This window comes from Pantherophis guttatus, chromosome 2, assembly GCF_059756535.1.
Source record: "Pantherophis guttatus breed Tessera chromosome 2, ASM5975653v1, whole genome shotgun sequence".
Lineage (NCBI taxonomy): Eukaryota > Metazoa > Chordata > Lepidosauria > Squamata > Colubridae > Pantherophis > Pantherophis guttatus.
Window position 1 is genome coordinate 87,145,132 of NC_142064.1, and position 18,712 is coordinate 87,163,843.

General features: G+C 36.8%; 1 protein-coding gene across 9 annotated transcripts in view; it reads right to left on the reverse strand.

The window, feature by feature from the left end:
- Positions 1 to 2,091: 2,091 nt before the first annotated feature.
- The window catches only part of SUSD1 (sushi domain containing 1), a 32,061-nt gene continuing 15,440 nt past the window's right edge, over positions 2,092 to 18,712 (reverse strand). Inside the window, exons 7-16 of one of the 9 annotated variants that reach the window (XR_015732299.1) lie at positions 17,072 to 17,163; positions 15,646 to 15,841; positions 14,519 to 14,613; positions 12,150 to 12,336; positions 11,199 to 11,249; positions 10,393 to 10,539; positions 8,793 to 9,051; positions 7,081 to 7,120; positions 4,328 to 4,421; positions 2,092 to 3,583 (exon numbers count right to left, since the gene is read on the reverse strand). Coding sequence is in view for 6 of the 9 variants with exons in the window: in XM_034410590.3 (XP_034266481.2) it covers positions 3,562 to 3,583; positions 4,328 to 4,421; positions 7,081 to 7,120; positions 8,793 to 9,051; positions 10,446 to 10,539; positions 11,199 to 11,249; positions 12,150 to 12,336; positions 14,519 to 14,613; positions 15,646 to 15,841; positions 17,072 to 17,163 (1,130 nt within the window). In the remaining 3 variants the exon portion in view is untranslated. Of the gene's footprint in view, positions 3,584 to 4,327; positions 4,422 to 7,080; positions 7,121 to 8,792; positions 9,052 to 9,912; positions 10,540 to 11,198; positions 11,250 to 12,149; positions 12,337 to 14,518; positions 14,614 to 15,645; positions 15,842 to 17,071; positions 17,164 to 18,712 lie in introns of all 9 variants that reach the window. The other 8 variants (XM_034410592.2, XM_034410591.2, XM_034410590.3 and 5 more) reach the window with 8 other exon arrangements.

The window sequence follows — 18,712 nt, forward strand, 5'->3', positions numbered from 1 at the left end:
CCAAGGAGCAACTGAGCACCAGCTTGACTTACAGCACATCACATGAAAAGTGTGGTTGTTTTTCCAACTTCCGACTCATCAGCTTGCTCATAAAACTGACAATGGCGTCCCCCCCCCTATTTTTCACTTTCCCAAAGTCTTGCTCAGCGCACAGGCAGAATGCGCCACCTACTGGCCACTTGCAGGATACAATATCTAATCTTAGCCTTTTCCTACCGAAAAAAAAATCTTTTTTACAGGTAGTCCTTGACTTGCCTTACAACCACGACAGAGTCCAGAATTTTTGTTGCTAAGCGAGTCATTGGTTTAGTAAGTTCTCCCCATTTTACAACCAACTGTCATAACTATGAGCCAGTTGCCAAGCGTTCCAAGTTTGATCACGTGACCATGGGGATGCTGCAATGGTTGTAAGTGTGAAAAATGTTCGTAAGTCACTTTTTTTTACTGCCGTTGTAACTTCGAACGGTCACTGTTGTCAATTGAGGATTATCTGTTCTTTTTGGCCATGTTACCAGCATGTATGGCCTACACTTATGCAATTCGTGCAAGGGATGGTTTTGCACGCATGCGCTGCTTTCACAAATGCAGCTTCGTGCACACACGCATACACATGCTCACACAATTTTGTGGCCTGGTTCCAAATGGCCTGCGGCCCGGTTGGGGACACAGGCCATTTGGGGACCTCTGTTCTTAAATGTAGATATTAATATGGATCATTTTGTGAGAAAACAGCAGAGGCTATACAAAGTTTTAGTATACTTTATTGATTAGCGCCCATGGCCATATCAAATATTGTCAAATTTTGTTTTAGTTGTTTTAGAGAAGCAACCACCCTTTCCTAACTGTAGAAGTGTAGGAAAGGACACCAGACTTTATTCTGAAAAAGTATTTAAAGTCCAGTTCATTTACTACAATCACTTTTGAATTTGAGTAGGTTCCTTGGACAGCAAAGGTAACCAACAAACAAGTACTGGAGCGCATAACAGCAGACACACCAGTGGAAGGAAAACCCATCAAACTCACTTATCTTGGCCATATCATGCAGGGGAATTCACTAAAGAAAGCAATCGTGTTGGGAAGAGTTAAAAGGAAACCAAGCCACCAAAGAACATGATGGGACAGTAGGAAAGTGCTCTAACATTTCCCTTTAAAGAATCCCATTAAGCTGAGGTTTCTCCCCTGATGTTTCTTAAGCTGTTGAGTCCATCTTGAGTCCTAGGAACTAGGATCAGTCCCTGCAGTCTTCTTGGCAACATTTTCAGAAGTGTCCTGCCAGTACTTCCTTCCTAGGACTGAGAGAGAAGACTGGCCCAAAGGCATCCAACTGGCTTTCAAAGCTAAGCCAGGACTTGAATCCACAGTCTCATACTTTCTAGCTAGGTGCCTTAAGCTAGACACCAAACTGGCTGTTTTATTTAAAAAAAAAATCCTTTGCCTTCTTTTCATTGGTTCCAAGGTAAAGAATAAGAGCATCTAAATGTTCCATTCCATTCAGGACATGAGTGGCCAGGCCGCCAAATTTTTTTTCAACCCGAATGCAAAATCCTTCACTGAGACAAGACTTGGGTTGTAATTTGATGTTTAAAAATGGTGCAGGCTACTGTTTTTAAAAATTGAACATATCAGGTGCTTGGGAAGAAAATTCCTGATACCTGCAGTAGGGAGACGGTTGCCGAGATGCAAAAATTAGGACAAAATAGCAATGATAAAGTTCTCAATTTTTTGCAGAATTGTTATCAACTTAAAGATGAAAATAGTCAATAGGTTTACCAAAGGTGATCTATATGTAGACATCAGACAGTGATACTAGAAGTATGGGAGGGCTCTTAAATTTGTCAAAGCACCGAGGAGTGTAATATAGCAATAGCTCATGTTTTTGGTTGGAAAGCGAGCAAGCGAGAAAAAAAACAAGTACGTTTTACATAATTATGTTAAGTTATTTGTAACTGAATCATTTCAAATGTATACATATTTTTACCATTCTAATAGGCCATAAATTAGCCTGATAACCTCAGGAAGGAAGGCTGTGTGATGCGAAACATTACTAAAACCACAATACATTTCAAAATAAGGAAGAAAAGGATAACCCAGTGAAAAATAAATGCTTTTCTTTAATACTCAAGTGATCATCAAAGTTCTGTAAACATTTCTGCTTAACTGGTTTCTACCAATTATTTCTTAAAATCGTAAGTCAAAAACTACATTTAAAACAAAGTTCTAAAGACAAATACATCGGAGTTAGAAGTTCCCTGGATTTGAGAGTGTGTTGAAATATATCTTCCAATTTGCCCAATGTTTACTTCCATGAAAGAAACTTGTCTTTTCTCTTGCATTTTGCTTGCAAAATTCTTTTGGTTGGTTTTTTTTGTTTTGTTTTTGTTTTGTTTGTTTTCTTTTGGAAACAATTTTACTTTTGAACAGCAAATGTAATGGTGTTTTTTTTCTTTGCAGATCATAGAACACCAGGGGTTAGAAATTTGCAGTCCAAGGCTACAGAGTGCCAATTGAATAGCAAAATGGAATTTTTGATGGGGGAGTTTTAGCATTTTCAAGTTAAAGAGAAAATTAATGTAAGTTTTACATTTTTCACTTAAAGCTTTAAAATGGATGGGTTAAGCCTTCAGGTCCAGGAGGGCTGAAGACGCCAGCCCCAATCTCTCCAATGTCAACACTGCTTTCCGTAATCCTTGAAAGCTAATAATTGTAAGTCTTAAAATGAATGCCGTTTCTTCTTGCTTTGTGCTCATGCTTCTAATCTAAAAAAAAAACCCAAACCTTTGAAAGATATTCCATCATAATTTGAAATGCAATGTGGGAAGTGTGGGAGGCTACAAAATACTGTAAAGTTCTTGCTAAATGAAAATTACACCAAATTTTGCTTCTTTGCAAATTATGAAAGTAGCAAAATTTTCTGGAAGTTACGAGAATGGTTAAAAATATATATATCTTTTTAGCCTAGTCCCATTAAACAACACAGTAGAAATGTGTACTTACTGAGTGGATCCAAATTACAAAAGTAAGCATAGATTCTATTGAAATAAGGGGAAAAGTCCTCTTGATTTCAAAGGAAAACAAATTCAGCTTTAACTCATTTTCAGAAATGTGTATTTCTGGTTTTAACTTGGGCCTCTAATATAATTGTTCTATTTTTAAAGAGTTACTAAAGGTTCTTATTTAAAAATATTTAGTAACTTCCCATCCAAAAATAAATTCAGTGTCTTAACATGAACTGAAACAGAAGACACACAAGTTTGCTCTGGATGTAAAATGTGCACCTAACAAGCTTCAAGATTGAAAATTACAAGAAGAAAACAAGGTATGAAAAGCCCTTTTTAAATGGGAAGGCAGGAGATGGTATTTTGCATATGGGTTTCTTCCTCTTGAGCACTGAAGGATAGCTCCGTATTTCTGTGTCTTGTTTTTATTCTCTTCCAAATGATCAGGAGTTGTATCTATTAGACAAAAGCATTTGCAGAACCATGCATTGCTTTCTTGGGCAGTATTGATAGTAGTTGATAAATATCCAGTCTATCAAAAAAAAAAACACGTTTACTTGACGGTTCAGCTGGAGTTGAATGTGCTGCTGCAGAGAGGAGTGGGAGAAACATTGGGGAAAGGATGAAAAAGCCCAGTTAAACCAGTTGAAACACAGAAATACAGAAAATACGACAAAGTAACAAGGACAATCATCAGTCAAATGCAAATGTAGCAACTCAGATATTTTGAGCTTAGTTTTCTCAGCAGCAAAATTTGCCATGTTTGTTTGGTTGACAAATATATAATCTGTCTGAATCCCTTATAAAACAGCAGAATATAATGTCTCTAGTGATAAGGTTTTACAAGATTCACACAAATAATAATTTTGAAAAGTAGAACATATAGATAGATCCTATTAAAAGAGTTCTACATGAATATATACTTTTATAATACACTGGAAAAATCAATAGCTAAATGTTTACAGTTAATATTTATATTGTTTTTCATAGTAGTCATATAATATAGGTAGATTCAATAGATAGATCACAGAGCTAGATAGATGAGTGGTGAAAAGCATCAGTGACATTGCCAGTATACTATTCCTGGGACATTTTTCTAAGAAAAATATAGACCAGCTTTTGATTATTTTTGCTAACAAGGTTTAAAGTTAACTCTAAAAGATTATATATTAAAAATGATTGTATTGAAGATCCCCAAGCATCAATCATTACATAACTGCTGGAGAAATTTATCTCCAGCATCAATTATTGCTTATCAGGTTGAATTCATTGTGAAAGGAATAACTAGTCTTTGAGCTTAAATAATGTGTAAGTCACATAACGTTACCTACCATGCTAGGCAGAGTAATAATAAAAAGATGGTACTGATAGCAGCAACTGAGCTTAAAATAACCATAGTCAAATGCTGCACTGGGAATGATATATCTGAAAGAAAGAAACAACAAAACAGCATTTGCCAATTGTAAAACATGTAATAAAGGACTTTAGCAAAGCAGGGTCTGTAACCATTTGAAATACACACAGACACTATTCTTTGTTTTCTGACACTTTGCAGTGAGAATTGTCCAGAAATCTCCTTTGATGTGCAATTTGCGCTGAACAAGCTGTACAAGTCAAGTACAAGCAAAAGACCATAATCAGTACTGCATGTAACTCTTTAATCATTATTAAAAATAGGAGGGCAGAGAAGCTAAATTGAGAGGGTCCTTGTTCTGACATGAAGGTCATCTCTTATGTTCAAAGATTATTAGATGCAATTACCTCAAAAAACAAATAAAAATCAGCAGTGAGTCAAAAACCTGAACTGTTTCCAGCGGGGCAGGAAAGTTCATCAAGAGATGAAACTTTCATCTCTGAAGAAAGTTCAGGATTTGTAACCACCATTCAATTACAACTTGTGCAAATAAAGAAAAGCTTTTCGAGCAATCCACAAAACATCTGCCCACTGACAATTTCATCCTCATTGCAATTTCAATCTTACATCAGTTGAGCCACTCCGCAGCATCTGACAAAGTGAGCTATGCCTTTTAATAGGAAAAGGTGCCAGAAAAGGTGCTGCCAGACTCCTAATTTTGGGATACCATAGGCTAATTTAGCTCTTCTCCTCCAATTAAATGTGACACATCATGGTCCATATTTAATAGATTGAGAGGGAAATCCTTGAGGATGAGGGATCTGGTTTTCAGAATAGATTTCTGTTGACTGGGCTCATTCAATACATTTCAATTACAAAGCATCATTTGTAAAAGATTATGCTTCACATTATACCCTAAATTAGCAAACCACATTTTCACTTAATGTGTTGCATAGACCTAGGCCTCAGTGTTCAGTTGAAAGTGATTTGCATGTCATCATTTTAGCCATTGTCTATCCACTGCAGGATGAAGGCCTCTTCCACATCTGCAGAGATATTTTACTAGAAGAGTACTCAAATCTTCTGCTCGAAATAAAATTCCCTACAAGACCAGGCTTGAAATTTTAGGTCTGGATAGCCTTGCACTACGCTATCTACGTTCCGATCTATGCTTAGTTCATAAGATTATATACCAAAATGTCCTATCTGTAAATGAGTAATTTCAACCGTAATAACACAAGGACTACCAATAGATTCAAACTCAATGTAATTGGCTCTAAACTTGATTGTAGGAAATATGACTTCTGCAATAGAATAGTAAATGTCTGGAACACTCTACCTGATCCTGTTGTAAATTTCGCTAATCCCCATATCTTTTACCTTAAACTGTCTACTGTGGAACTTTTATGTTTCTTAAGTGGTCCCTAAGGGGGCGTGCATAAGCGCACCAGCGTTCCTACTGTCCCCATTTATATGTAAACATTCTATGTGTTTATGGCTATGTTTTGCCCATTTATATCCTTTTATTTGTACCAATTTTTTTCATGTGTCCATGTCTATGTCTATAGTGTTATTTGTTTCCTTTACTTGTTGACAAATAAATAAATAAAATAAATAGATAAATAAATGTCTCCAACACATATGATCCTGAGCTTTCTTTTGCTATGGCCCCTGCGATACTTGATGTCATTGATCCACCTTTTTTTAGGTCTCTTTCATGGATGCTTTTTATCAAAGTGGGAGCCATTCTATGACTGCCTTGGTCCACCTGCCATCAGTTCTTCTTGCTATGTGACCAGCCCATTTCCATTTCCATTCTTTTACTCTCTTGATATTCGTTTGTTCTCTAATCCATGTGCAAGTCTTTCTATCTTGTCTTGTAATGCCAAGCATGTATCTTTCCATGGCTCTTTGCACCACTCATAGCTTTTGTATCGATTGTGAGGTTAGTGATTTGCATATATTCCTAATTATCTCCCAGCTGTTGACCCAGGCTGTGTATCTTGTCTGCTCTAGCTACATCTATCTAGAAAACCCAGGTAGAAAAGTGAATGGGAAGGTTTACAGATTCTCTACGCCTCAACAGATTGTGACTGCGTGACTGAGCAACCACAGACTAAACCTGGGATCTGTGTAACACCTGACGCATGGCACAAAATGCATTTGATCCAATGCTATCTAGTTTCCTCCACAAGCCTTTCAGCATTTAATGCAAAGAATTGGTCTCATTGAATGTCAATGATTAGTGCGGCTGAAGCAAGCAAAGATAAAGGTAGAAGACAAAATACATCCTTTTTCCTTTCATCCCGACACCTTTCTCTCTTTTTCTCTCATTATTTGCTTGAAAAGATTTTTGAATTAGGCCGACCAGCACATAAACCTGCCCTCCGTCTAATCTATCTCCTGAAAATGCTCCATACTCTGCAGCTTCTGGAGGGGTTTTACCAGCCTCAAATCATAGGAATGTAACTTGTTTAGAAATTTATAATGGTGTTATTGATGTTAATGTGTCTATCTCTTAAATCTAGATTTGCAACAGTGTGGGGTGATAACAAACTGTTATTAATAGTACTTCACTTGACAATTTAGAAGAAAAAAAATATTTTGTAAAGAGCTGTTCCCGTGTGAGTTACTCTTGTGTGTATCCTTGGACAAGTTTCTTTTTTTTCCCCTATCATTTTGTCTCCCTGCCTCAACAACCCAGCACTATTTTTTTAGCAGAAAACCTACCTCTAATATGGGCCCATATTACACAGGACTGTGTTCTCATCTGACGGGAAAAAAGACACATAAATGTATTTTTTTTTTTCCAATACATAAAAAACTCTTAATTCTCAATAAGGATAGGCAGATCTTTCCATTTTAGGATGTGGGTGCTCCTCACTTTCTTATATATCATCTTACATTTTTCTATCCAATCTCACAACTTTTTTTTTTTAATTTGATTTATATGCCGCCCTTCTCCGGAGACTCAGGGCGGCTTACAATGCGTTAAGCAATAGCCTTCATACTTTTGTATATTTTTATACAAAGTCAGTTTATTGCCCCCACAATCTGGGTCCTCATTTTACCTACCTTAGAAAGAATGGAAGGCTGAGTCAACCTTGAGCCTGGTGAGATTTGAACTTGCAGTAATTGCAGGCAATTGATGTTAATAAAAGTGCTTTAGTCTGTCGCACCACCAGGCTCTAACTTAAATTTAAAAGTTTAAAAAAAAAAAACACATTTCCATGCATTTCACAGAATTTCTACATTTTTGCATGGCACTCTGCCACAATATGCAAAGAAAGCAATAAAATGCTATTTTACATATTCATTTCTCCATGTTTTGGCATGCAGTTTTTCTTAGCCTACAATGCATATTCATTAACATGAAAATTTGAATTGATCTTGATTGCAGGGTGCGAAGACCATTGTAAAAATGTGCCAGTCACAAAATACTCAAATGATGATCATGTTACTGCAAGATACTGGGACTATTGTAAACAGTTACAAAATGCCCGAATGGCGATCACAAGAGCACTATGAGAACTGGTCATAAACTTACTTTTGTAGCACCATCCTAACTTCGAATAGTCACTGAATGAGGCAGTTGGTAAATGAAGATTACCTGTACCGTCATAAATGTATTGATCCCTGAGTTTCTGCTTTTTTTTTTCTGTATAAAATAACCATGGAAACAATCGTACTTGATCACACACTACCTCCATCTGGAATCTTAAAACAGGTTGCATCATATTTCCTGCTCTGTGCTTCTGTACTTTTTTTTTTTTACCAAGATAGAGAAATAATACAAATGGGTCAACATAATATCCCAATATATCAGTATTGAGTTGACTAACTGGTCAATTCAGTATTATCTGAATTTGACTTTGGGGGACAGGGAAGAGGTCTTATAAAATGGGGGAGAAGCACGACCCTGCCCTTGTTCCCACATATCCCTGACAGTAAATATATTCTGACTCTTAAGGATCCTGGGATTGAAGGTTTGATTGGTGCTCCATTTGGTGGTCATGCTCTAATTATTGATTTTTTTAAAAAAAATATATAATTTATTTCACTTACCAACTGCCTCATTCAGTGACCGTCTGAAGTTATGATGATGTTGCAACCGTAGGTTTATTACCAGTCCTCGACTTGTGGCTGTCGCAGTGCTGCCTGAGCTAATATCACTTCAATTTAATTGAAATCTCTCTTGATCTTAAAAGAGACAGGTAAATATCTTTCTATATTCTCAGACTTTCTTATCTTCCATAAATTGTTTCGATTGTTTTGCATTCTTCTAAATACTATTATACTCTTTTTGGCATGGTCCTGTTTGAAAGCCTTTGTTTTCAATTTATTTCATTGCCAACCTCTGTTCTGTAAGCTGCCCAGGAATCTGCTGAAATGCAAATATAAAAGGAATAAAAGAATGGGAAGAATTTTAACAGTCTTCTTACCCAATTCCACTTGCTGACAGTCCTAAGTACAATACAATATGCCTTTCTTGGTTTCAAGGGAGCATTATAATATCCTCCATAATATAGTCGGTCTCCGAGAACAAAGGTCAACCTGTTTTCAGGAATGCTCTTGGCTGAGAACTCAGCTGTCATGTAGCTATCAGATTCTGAACCTTTGCTGAAGTAGGAGAGGTTGGTCAAGGAATAGCAATTAAAGTTGCAGAGCGGAATCCCAGGAATGACAATCACTTGGTAAGAACTAGAAATAAGAAGATAAAAGCATCAAGTCACACAAAGAACTATTTTTTTTACTGCTACTGACTTTTGCGGCCTAGCCTGACTTTCTTCAAGATGTTGCTTTCAGTGTCGTTGCTCGGGTGGCCAACATTAAATGGTTTTTGTACATATGACCTACCTTATCTGCTGGGGTCACATTCCAGCCCTGGCCACAAGAGACAATAATAAATCAGAATAGAGCCAGAAGGGACCTTGGAGGTCTTCTAGTCCAACCCCCTGCTCAAGCAGGAGACCTTATACCATTCCAGACAAGTGGCTGTCCAGTCTCTTCTTAAAAACCTCCAGTGATGGAGTACCTACAACTTCTGAAGGGAAGCCGTTCCACTGGTTAATTGTTCTCACTGTTAGGAAGTGTTTCCTCCCTTTCCAAAAGAAACAGCTTCCTTAATGCAAATTAAATGATCGTCAGTACTCCTTATCTTCAAAAACCTCCCAGAACTAATGTTTCTGAATATGGTGAAATGAAACTTCTTACCTGCCTCTGAACAAAACTTAAGAGTCAACTGAATGAACTAACCAAAATGATCTAGTAAGCACTTTGGGATGTTAAAGTGCAATCCATATGCAAGAGGAACAAATCCATATTTGCCATGTACAGGTAGTCCTCGACTTACGGCCACAATGGAGCTCAAATTTTCCATTGCTAAGCAAGGCAGTTGTTAAGTGAGTTTTGTCCCATTTTATGACTTTTTTTTTTTAATTGATTTATATGCCGCCCTTCTCCGGAGACTCAGGGCGGCTTACAGTGCGTTAAGCAATAGCCTTCATACTTCATACAAAGTCAGCTTATTGCCCCCACAAACTGGGTCCTCAATTTACCTACCTTAGAAAGGATGGAAGACTGAGTCAACCTTGAGCCTGGCGAGATTCGATCTTACTTTAATTGTAGACAGCTGGTGTTAAATTACAGTGCTTCTCTCTGTTGAGCTAAACCAGTTTTTGCCACAGTTGTTAAGCAGATCACTGAAATGTTAAGTGAATCTCGCTTTCCCCATTTGCTTGTCGGAAGCTGGCTGGGAAGGTTACAAATGGTGATCATGAGACCCTGGGACAGTGCAGCTGTCAAAAATACATCCAGTTGCCAAGCGTCTGAATTTGATCATAGGAATGCTGCAATGGTTGTAAGTGTGAAAACCAGTCATAAGTCACTTTTTTCAGTGCCGGTATAATTTCGAAAGGTCACTAAATGAATGGTTGTAAGTCGAGGACTACTTCTAGTATTGCCTTGAACGACAGTGATATTTGAAAGGAGAGGAAACAAAATAATCAGAGCAAGTAACGTTAAAAAAAACAAAACAATTACATGGAAGTAAGCATTCTTGGGTGTCTGAAATATGTAGCGTAAAAGCCAGAGACCTGATTGGACCATTTCTTCCTTCAGCTTTCAGAAAGCTCAATAATGGTATAAAGTCTCGTGTTGACATGAATTCTACTTGTGGCGATGGTGGATCTAAAAAAAAGAAAAAGGCAATCCTTATTATTGAAGCATTTTTTTAAAAAAATTATTCATTCAGCATTCATCCATTCTTTCTTTTTAAAATTTCACACTCTTCTTCATTAGGAATCCAAAACAGCACGCAAGCAGCAAAATCAAATTGTATCAGAACTGGCAACAATAACACAGAATAAAAGTATTGTTAACAGAAAATGCAGCCTGATTTTTATAAAAGTGAGATTAGTCTACACCAAAAGCTTTTTACAGCCTTTTTAAAAAAAATCGCTTGGCTGAAAAGGCCTAGCCTGCCAGCACTGTTGGCAACTACTGTCTATTCTCCCAAAATGCCCATCTCCTCATACAGGCCCTAAACCTCAACCCTTAAACTCTATGTGAAGGGGAAAATGATGAGTATTTCTCTTTGATCAGAAGTTTTCTCACTGTTCCAAAGCTTTAAAAAACCCAAACAGATGTAAATTATATTTAACAGCACATTGTCATTGGGAGACAGCAGTCAGTAATATTTTATATACCTTCCGTATTTCATAAAATGCTGCCAGTATGCATGTTATCATTATTTGGTCCTTGTCCTACAAATGAACTACTGACCACCATTAATTCTGTTATACATTAAGAATTATATCCTTAGTGCACTCTAGAAAGATTCAATATACCTGATGGATTCAGCAAGATTCCAGATGGCACTTGAGGAGTTTCCCAGTGACCTGGGGGAATATTATTTTAATTTTAAATTGTTTTCAGTACCTGATATATGATAGGGATGAGTAAAACTCACTGATTCAAAAATGAAATATTGTGCAGAACTCTGGAATGCTCTGTTCCCCCTCTGGACCAATCTGAACTCCTCTTGAATCACTAGCAGTTTGCCTAAGCTGTAGTCTTCCAGACAATTTCGAATTCAATTTCTATAATTTTGGATGGGAATTCTAGAAGGAGAAGTCCAATAGACCTGGAAAACTCCAGTTTGGGAAAAACTGATATATGGTTTGAAACCGCACAGGTAGTCCTTTACCTATGACTGGTGTCTTAGCAATTGTTCAAAGTTACAACAGATCATCTCAGAACTACTTATGGCCTAGTTTTGGAGTTCCAATGGCTGCTCTCCCCACAGTCATATGATGGTATTTGGGGTTCTTGGCAATCAGTCCACATTTATAGTTGTTTGTAGCATCCCATGATTCACATTTTTTTTGCTGGAAACCGGCATTTATTTAGTATTTCCTGCAAAAAAAAAAACCACCCATTCAGAACAATGGGTCCTCTTTACAAGGGTGCCCAGGATGTTTTCTGGGTGGGAAACATGCTCATTAATAAGGAGTGAACAGCCACTGAAGAAAGGACGGTTTAGCAATAAACCCACACTTTTATTAACTTTTTAAGATCTGCCACATTGCTTCTTATGTAAAAATATAACTCATGAGGGGAAAAAGTCATGCTTTAGGTCTGATTTGTGCAGAAATATTGAAAATTTGACTGTATATAAAATTATTTAATCAAACATGGAAGCCAGGCTCTCAAGAATGTGAAGTTGCTATAGATTCTCATACTGAAGGAACAACCTTGGGATATGAAAAAACAAGAAAAATTGTAAATCAAGGCACTACCTGCTAATGGGACACTCAAATGGATGAGGACACTATGCTTTAGGTCAGCAGTGGAGATGTTTACAGTGTAATTGCTGCCTGAAGATAAATTGAGGCACAATTCTGGATTCCAAGAATCTGTGGTAAAGTTAAGAATCATTTCATGACTGAATTCCTTCTGATACCAACGTAGACCCACTAGGTGAATCTGTAACAAGAAATGCATAATTAAACATATCTGACACTGTGAATTATGCTGTGCGTATGACACTAATGGACAGTCTAAATATACATGTACTGAAAAAATGTCTAATTTGAGAGAAAAAGGGCATGATGGGCAAGAAGCTTTCTCTAACCTGATGCTTCCTGGTGAATTGGAACTACAATTCCCAGCCAACATGGATCATTCCAAACAATCTGGAAGGTATGGATTGAGGAAAGTTGGGCTAAATGTATACAGTAACGGTGGATTGGGGTGGGGTGGGGTTGAGGATACAGAAAGTGCCAAACCAGATAGCAATAACATTTAGACTTATATGCCACTTCATAGTGCTTTACAGCCCTCTCTAAGCAGTTTAAAGAGTCATCATATTGCCCCAAACAATCTATGTGCCCTCATTTTACCAACCTCGAAAGGATGGAAGGCTGAGTCAACCTTTAGCCGGTCAGGATCAAACTCCTGGCAGTGGGCAGAGTTAACCTGCAATATTGTGTTCTAACAACTGTGCCACCATGGCTCTTGATGATAAATAATCCATGCACTGAGTCTTATTTCAAAACACTTGAAAGTGATTTGTTCAGACTTCTGGCAAGAACAGCCCACCAGGCAGAGGAAAAAGTAAAGAAAGAGATTGACTTCACAATCCATGATATGCGTGCATGAGTAAGTTAAAGGCTGCATCTGCAAATCATTCATGAGATCCAGGAAGTCCACTCCAACCAGGGGTGGGTTCTAAAATTTTTTACTACCGTTCTGAGGGCGTGGCTTATTTTGTGGACGTGGCTTGATGGTCATGTGACAATTATTTAGGATTTAGCAGAGGTACTGGTCTACCAGGCTTTTAACTGCTTGCAGAGCTGTACCGATCTACCCATTTATTTTTGCAGGCACTGGTCTACCCATTTATTTTTGCAGGCACTGGTCTACTCATTTGTTTTCTTTTAACACTGATCAGCTGTAGGGCGGCCCTTTGAAGCCCTGTGGCAAGAGTTTAAACAGTTTTTTTCCCTCTAGCCGATCAGCTGGGACTCAGGAGGCAGCAATAGATTGGGGGTGGGGGCAAATAAAAGGTAAGAATAATGCGGGGGGTGGGGGGGCAGAACCGGTTCGGCGACGTCATATCATCACCACTACCGGCTCGGCGGAACTGGGTGGAACCGGGAGGAACCCACCACTGACTCCAACCCCACTTCACATTTTTGTACATCGAAAGATAAATTGGCTTGTTCTTTAGGTTTATTAAAGCTGGCTGCTTCTATTGGGATATGTAGTTCTGCAACATCTGCAGAACATCTGCTTACAGGCCTATTCAAATCTTGATACAGTTTATCACAATCTACAAAGAGAAGAGGCATAACGTAATAGTTTTTCATAACAGGCACCAGAATTCTTTTAATTTTATGCTACCTGACAAAAATACTTCAGGGAAAATAAATTTAAATAAATCTGTACTATCCCTTTGCAGGTAGTTCTCAATTTATAACTACTGTGTTTTCCTGAAAATAAGATCCTGTCTTATATTTTTTTGAACCTTGAAATAAGCGCTTGGCTTTATTGCCATGCGCTCAAAAGCCGATTGGGCTTATTATCAAGTGATGTCTTATTTTGGGGAAAACAGGGTAGTCACATAACAACTGTTGGAAGTTTGGACATACCTGAAAAAAGGAAATTATGACTTGGTTTCAATGGTCACCCCCACCCCTCACATGACTACGCTTTGGGTAATTGGCATTTACGGACGTTTGCAGCATCCTGGAGTCATGTGACTGCATTTTACAGTATGAGAGTTTTGCCAGATCCAGTTTTTGGTTAAATCACACCATAGTGATGGTTTGCTTAATGACTGTTGTGTTAACTTAACCACCACTGCAAAAAAGATCATAAAATTGGACAATCCAATTTATGATTGTAACAACATACAACCGTAATGGGCAGGCTCCATTGCAATCGTATGTCAAGGACTACCTAGTTCCACTTCGGTTTCTGAAGAGGCAGCTAAAGAGCTACCAAAATCAACAAAGCCTATGAATTTGAAGAGATAATGGGTCAGCCTGTGTGTTTCACACAACAACGTCACTCTCGAAACTTGACCATCCACAGAAACATGAAAAAAGTATTTCTCAAAGCTCTTCCATTACTTTCCATTCAATTACAACTGTGCCTAACTTACTAGGTAGGTTTCCTCAGACTGCCTTCTTCCTGGGACTCTCTGCCATTTAATACAGGTGTCATTAAATATGGAGATATTGTTGAATACTGTCTTTTCTGGAAAGGAAAAAGGAAGTGGAAGACACTGAATTAAATACTTACAAATCTTATTTTTATTGGAATTATTTATTAATAAAGATATTGAATTTATATATAAATTTTAATTTTAATGTTTTTAATGTTTTTAATTTTTAAATGTTTTTTTATAATGATTTTTTAAAATGTATTGTGAGCCGCCCTGAGTCTTCGGAGAGGGGCAGCATATAAATTGAATTAATTAAATTAAATTAAATTAAAAGCAAAGACCTGGGGCCAAAACAACTAGTAAATTATAAATACTCTTCTCCTTGTTTTTCATAGGTCTTTTCAGATCAAAACACTGCAGTGCAGAGAATATGTTACTGAAATATAATTCCGAAGATTCTAACCAAGACATTCCCTATTGGCTGCTTATCTTGCCTGATTACTTTTGGATCAAAAGAAACTGCCCTTCCTGTCACTAAACACTACGTACAGCACACTTATTCTCCAGTCTTATTTGCTCTTTTGTTCTATGGTTTTCTCAGCCTTTCTATGACTTTATATCCTTTTATTACTTCAGCAGGCTATTTTCTAAACTAATGTATATTTTGATACAGTATTTGACATGCTTTTTTCCCCCCCTCTGAATCCTACAGAATATTGTTTTTCCTGATACAAATACTACCTGTTTTTAAAGTAACATTTCTTACACCAACCTCTTCTTGTTCAATTTCCAGTTCTAACTTGAAACATCATTACTTCATTGTTGTTGTGCATAGTGCTTTAATTTCACAATTTTTCAAGATTTCTTCTCAATCCAAGCTGTTTGCTTCTAAACCACTTTGTGTCAGTGTATATATATCTCAGAATCACATTTCCATACAATACAAACATTTTTTTCCCCTGAGAGAAGTATCAACATCAGTGCAATATTTGGGGGGGGGGACTTCCTTTTCTTTCTCATTATCATAAGATCTGGAAGAGTAGTTTGTGTTCCACAATAATAATTTAAGGCAAAATTTCTATTTATTATTAATGGTTAATATTTTCTAGAAGTACAGAACCTACCAACCACTGGATGAATTACTGGATGTGCTATTCTGAGCCGTAAACGCAAATTGATGGAGTCTGCAATAATTTCCACAGTGTAATTTGTGTGTTGGCGTAACTGCAAACACACATTTACAGCCATTTCAGTGGCAGGAGGTTTGATCAACATATCTGTCGTTTCTTTTGATTCATTTCCTAGCATCAATATAGTAATCTGTAAGCAAAAAGAGAAATAAATTCTAAAACGCAAGACTCCACGGTCTATCTCTAGAATATAATATTTTTAAAATTCCAATTCCAACTCTCCAGAGAATTCTAGAGATTATAGTTCTGCAAGAGCAGCATCACAATACAGGTTCCCAAAGTTATTTGAAGAGAAAAGTTATGGCAATTGATTAAATTGCATGACACTGACTTGGCTCAACTTTTGGTACATACATGGATGAACGCTCACCATCTCTTTCTGTAATCTGCTTAACCCCATCCATCTGCTATCTTCCCCTTTCTCAAATTCTCTCAGCCTTGTCAAGCATAGTCACTATTTTCACATCATCTGCCCAAAAGCCCACTATAGATTTGCTTTTTGATCCTACAAGCAACGGTAATTGTGTCAGAAGCTCATACTCCTGCATCACTCCCAGAGCTACCTTCATGACATTGAACCCTCTCACCACGGAATGGGACAACTCGCTGTGGCCAACTCACCACAGCTAACTCACCACAGCCAATTCATCACGGCCAACTCACCACGGCCAACTCACCACAGCCAACTTTCTGCGGGCCAACTTGCCACGGCCAACTCGCCATGGGACAACAATTCGATTTAATTATTTAAAATTTTTTAAAAAATTAATTTTTGTTATTTACATTTCATTCTGTCTCTCTTTTTGCATCCTTTCTTTAATGATTCTATTCAACCTTTTCTTTGATATTAGTGTAACTCTTGTCCCACAGGGAGTTGTCCTGCGGCAAGTTGTGTGGCAAGTTGGCTGTGGTGAGTTGGCCACAGCAAATTGGCTCACCATGTCCACATTATTATCCTCTGGGAGGGCATGACAATTAAATTGCCCCCCCCAAAATAAAAAAATTAAAGGGTTTTATAGTGTAAATATATATTTTATAATGCTGAAGACAGCAAAAAACTAGAGCAAGATAGTAAATCTACATTAAAAATGGTTTTGTTTTACCAAAGCCTCCCCATTTAGAAGTACAAATACAATTGTCTCCAGAAAGTTTACAATGAATCCAGAACAATGCTATCCATTACCCAGCTAGAGAAAATCATAGCCATCTAAATAATTTTATTTCAAAAATTTCTTCCCTTTATTACTAGCATTTTAATAAATGTTTATCCACTCATACCTACAGAAGACAGACTGCCTGTACTAAATAACAAAGACAATTTTATCTTTCAAAGGCAGAAGATATCAAATGTCTCACGAACTTGATAAGTTTCATTTACTCCAGCACTTCCATAATGTCTCCTCCATGATACACAAGGATCTTTCCATGTAATATTAACAAAGTCTTGCACTTCTACAAGACAAAACAACAACATATACATTAGTTAGCAAAACTTTTAAGAAAAAGTCATTTATCAAACCAATTTATTTTTATCATGTATTGCTAACTAATACATGATAATTGTATTGCAAATTAAAATGGCAAGAATGTAAGAAGAGCAAAGCCTTATCTTGTCCAGTATTCTGTTATTTTTTTTCTTTTTATGACCCTGTAGTCCCTTAATTCGGGGTAGAGTCAGGGCAATTGGAGGAAGCTGAGTATTTACTGGCCAGATGTCCTTCCTGATGCCTACATGGTGTTCACAGATATATTTTTTCTTTGTTCTCTAGCTGAGAAACATCTGCCGCTATCTAGGATTGAACTCTCAACCTTCCAAGTGGGAGGCGAGCGCCTTCACAACTAAGCCACCATGCCGTTCATCCAGTATGTTTTTATTGTTATTATTATTAATTAAACTCTTCCATGACAGTCAACCAGATGCTTATCAAAAGCTGAAAGGTAGTTCTTGATTTACGACCACAATTGAGCCTAAAATTTCTGTTGCTAGGCGAATTTTGCCACATTTTGCTATCTTTCTTGTCACAATTATTAAAGGAATTACTACAGATGTTAAATTAGTAACATTAGAATCTGGCTTTCCCATTGACTCTGCTTTGTCAGAAGGTTGCAAAAAGTGATTACATGACCCTGGACACTGCAATAGTCATAAATAGAAATCTTGATCTTTAGTCCCTTTAAATAACATAATATCTTAATTTTTTTCTCTGTCCATTTTCACAAAATTCTTCAAAGCTTTAACAAACTTCTTTTGTAATTCCAATATAGGAAAATTATTCAAGTGATTTTCTCGGTTGTTATTTGTACATGCCTTTTAATTTTTAAAATATCAGCTGATTTCTTTTGTATGTTCAGTGTAATATCTTTTTTCATATCGTTCTTATATCCTTTTATTTTTAAATCCACTTTCACATCAATCTCAATCATGTCAGGTAACACTTTTTCCTTATCTCTAGCATCTTTTAAACACAATCCTTCTATAGAAGCAAAGCCTCTTAAAATTAATTTCTGACTCCATTGTTCAAAAATAACCTTCAATATGTCCAATGTTAAAATATTTTGCTTCATTCTGCATTTGTGAGTTTGAGTATTATTATTCTTTAATTGTAATCTTTAGTTCCGTGTAGTTCCTTATTGTCTATGAGTTTTTAAAGCCTTATCTCATTATGTTTTTTAAAGAATTCAAAACTGTTTTCCTATGGGAAGGATTTTTTATAATTAATTCCAAAATTTTATTTCAAATTTATATTTCCATATTTAGGAATATAAAGTTCAAGTGTATTTTACTGCAAATCAAAAACCAGATTAAACAAAAAAATCAGTAAAGATGAAGCTATACTGTCAATTAATAGTATTTAAATGCAACATGCATTAAATACATAACTTAAAAGCACATTCTGCTTCAGTTCATAAATAAGTAATTAATTCTTATCTTCCAGATCACTAATCTAATACATGATATCAAACTCCATAATTTCTTTCAGATCAAAAAGAAGCTCCAATA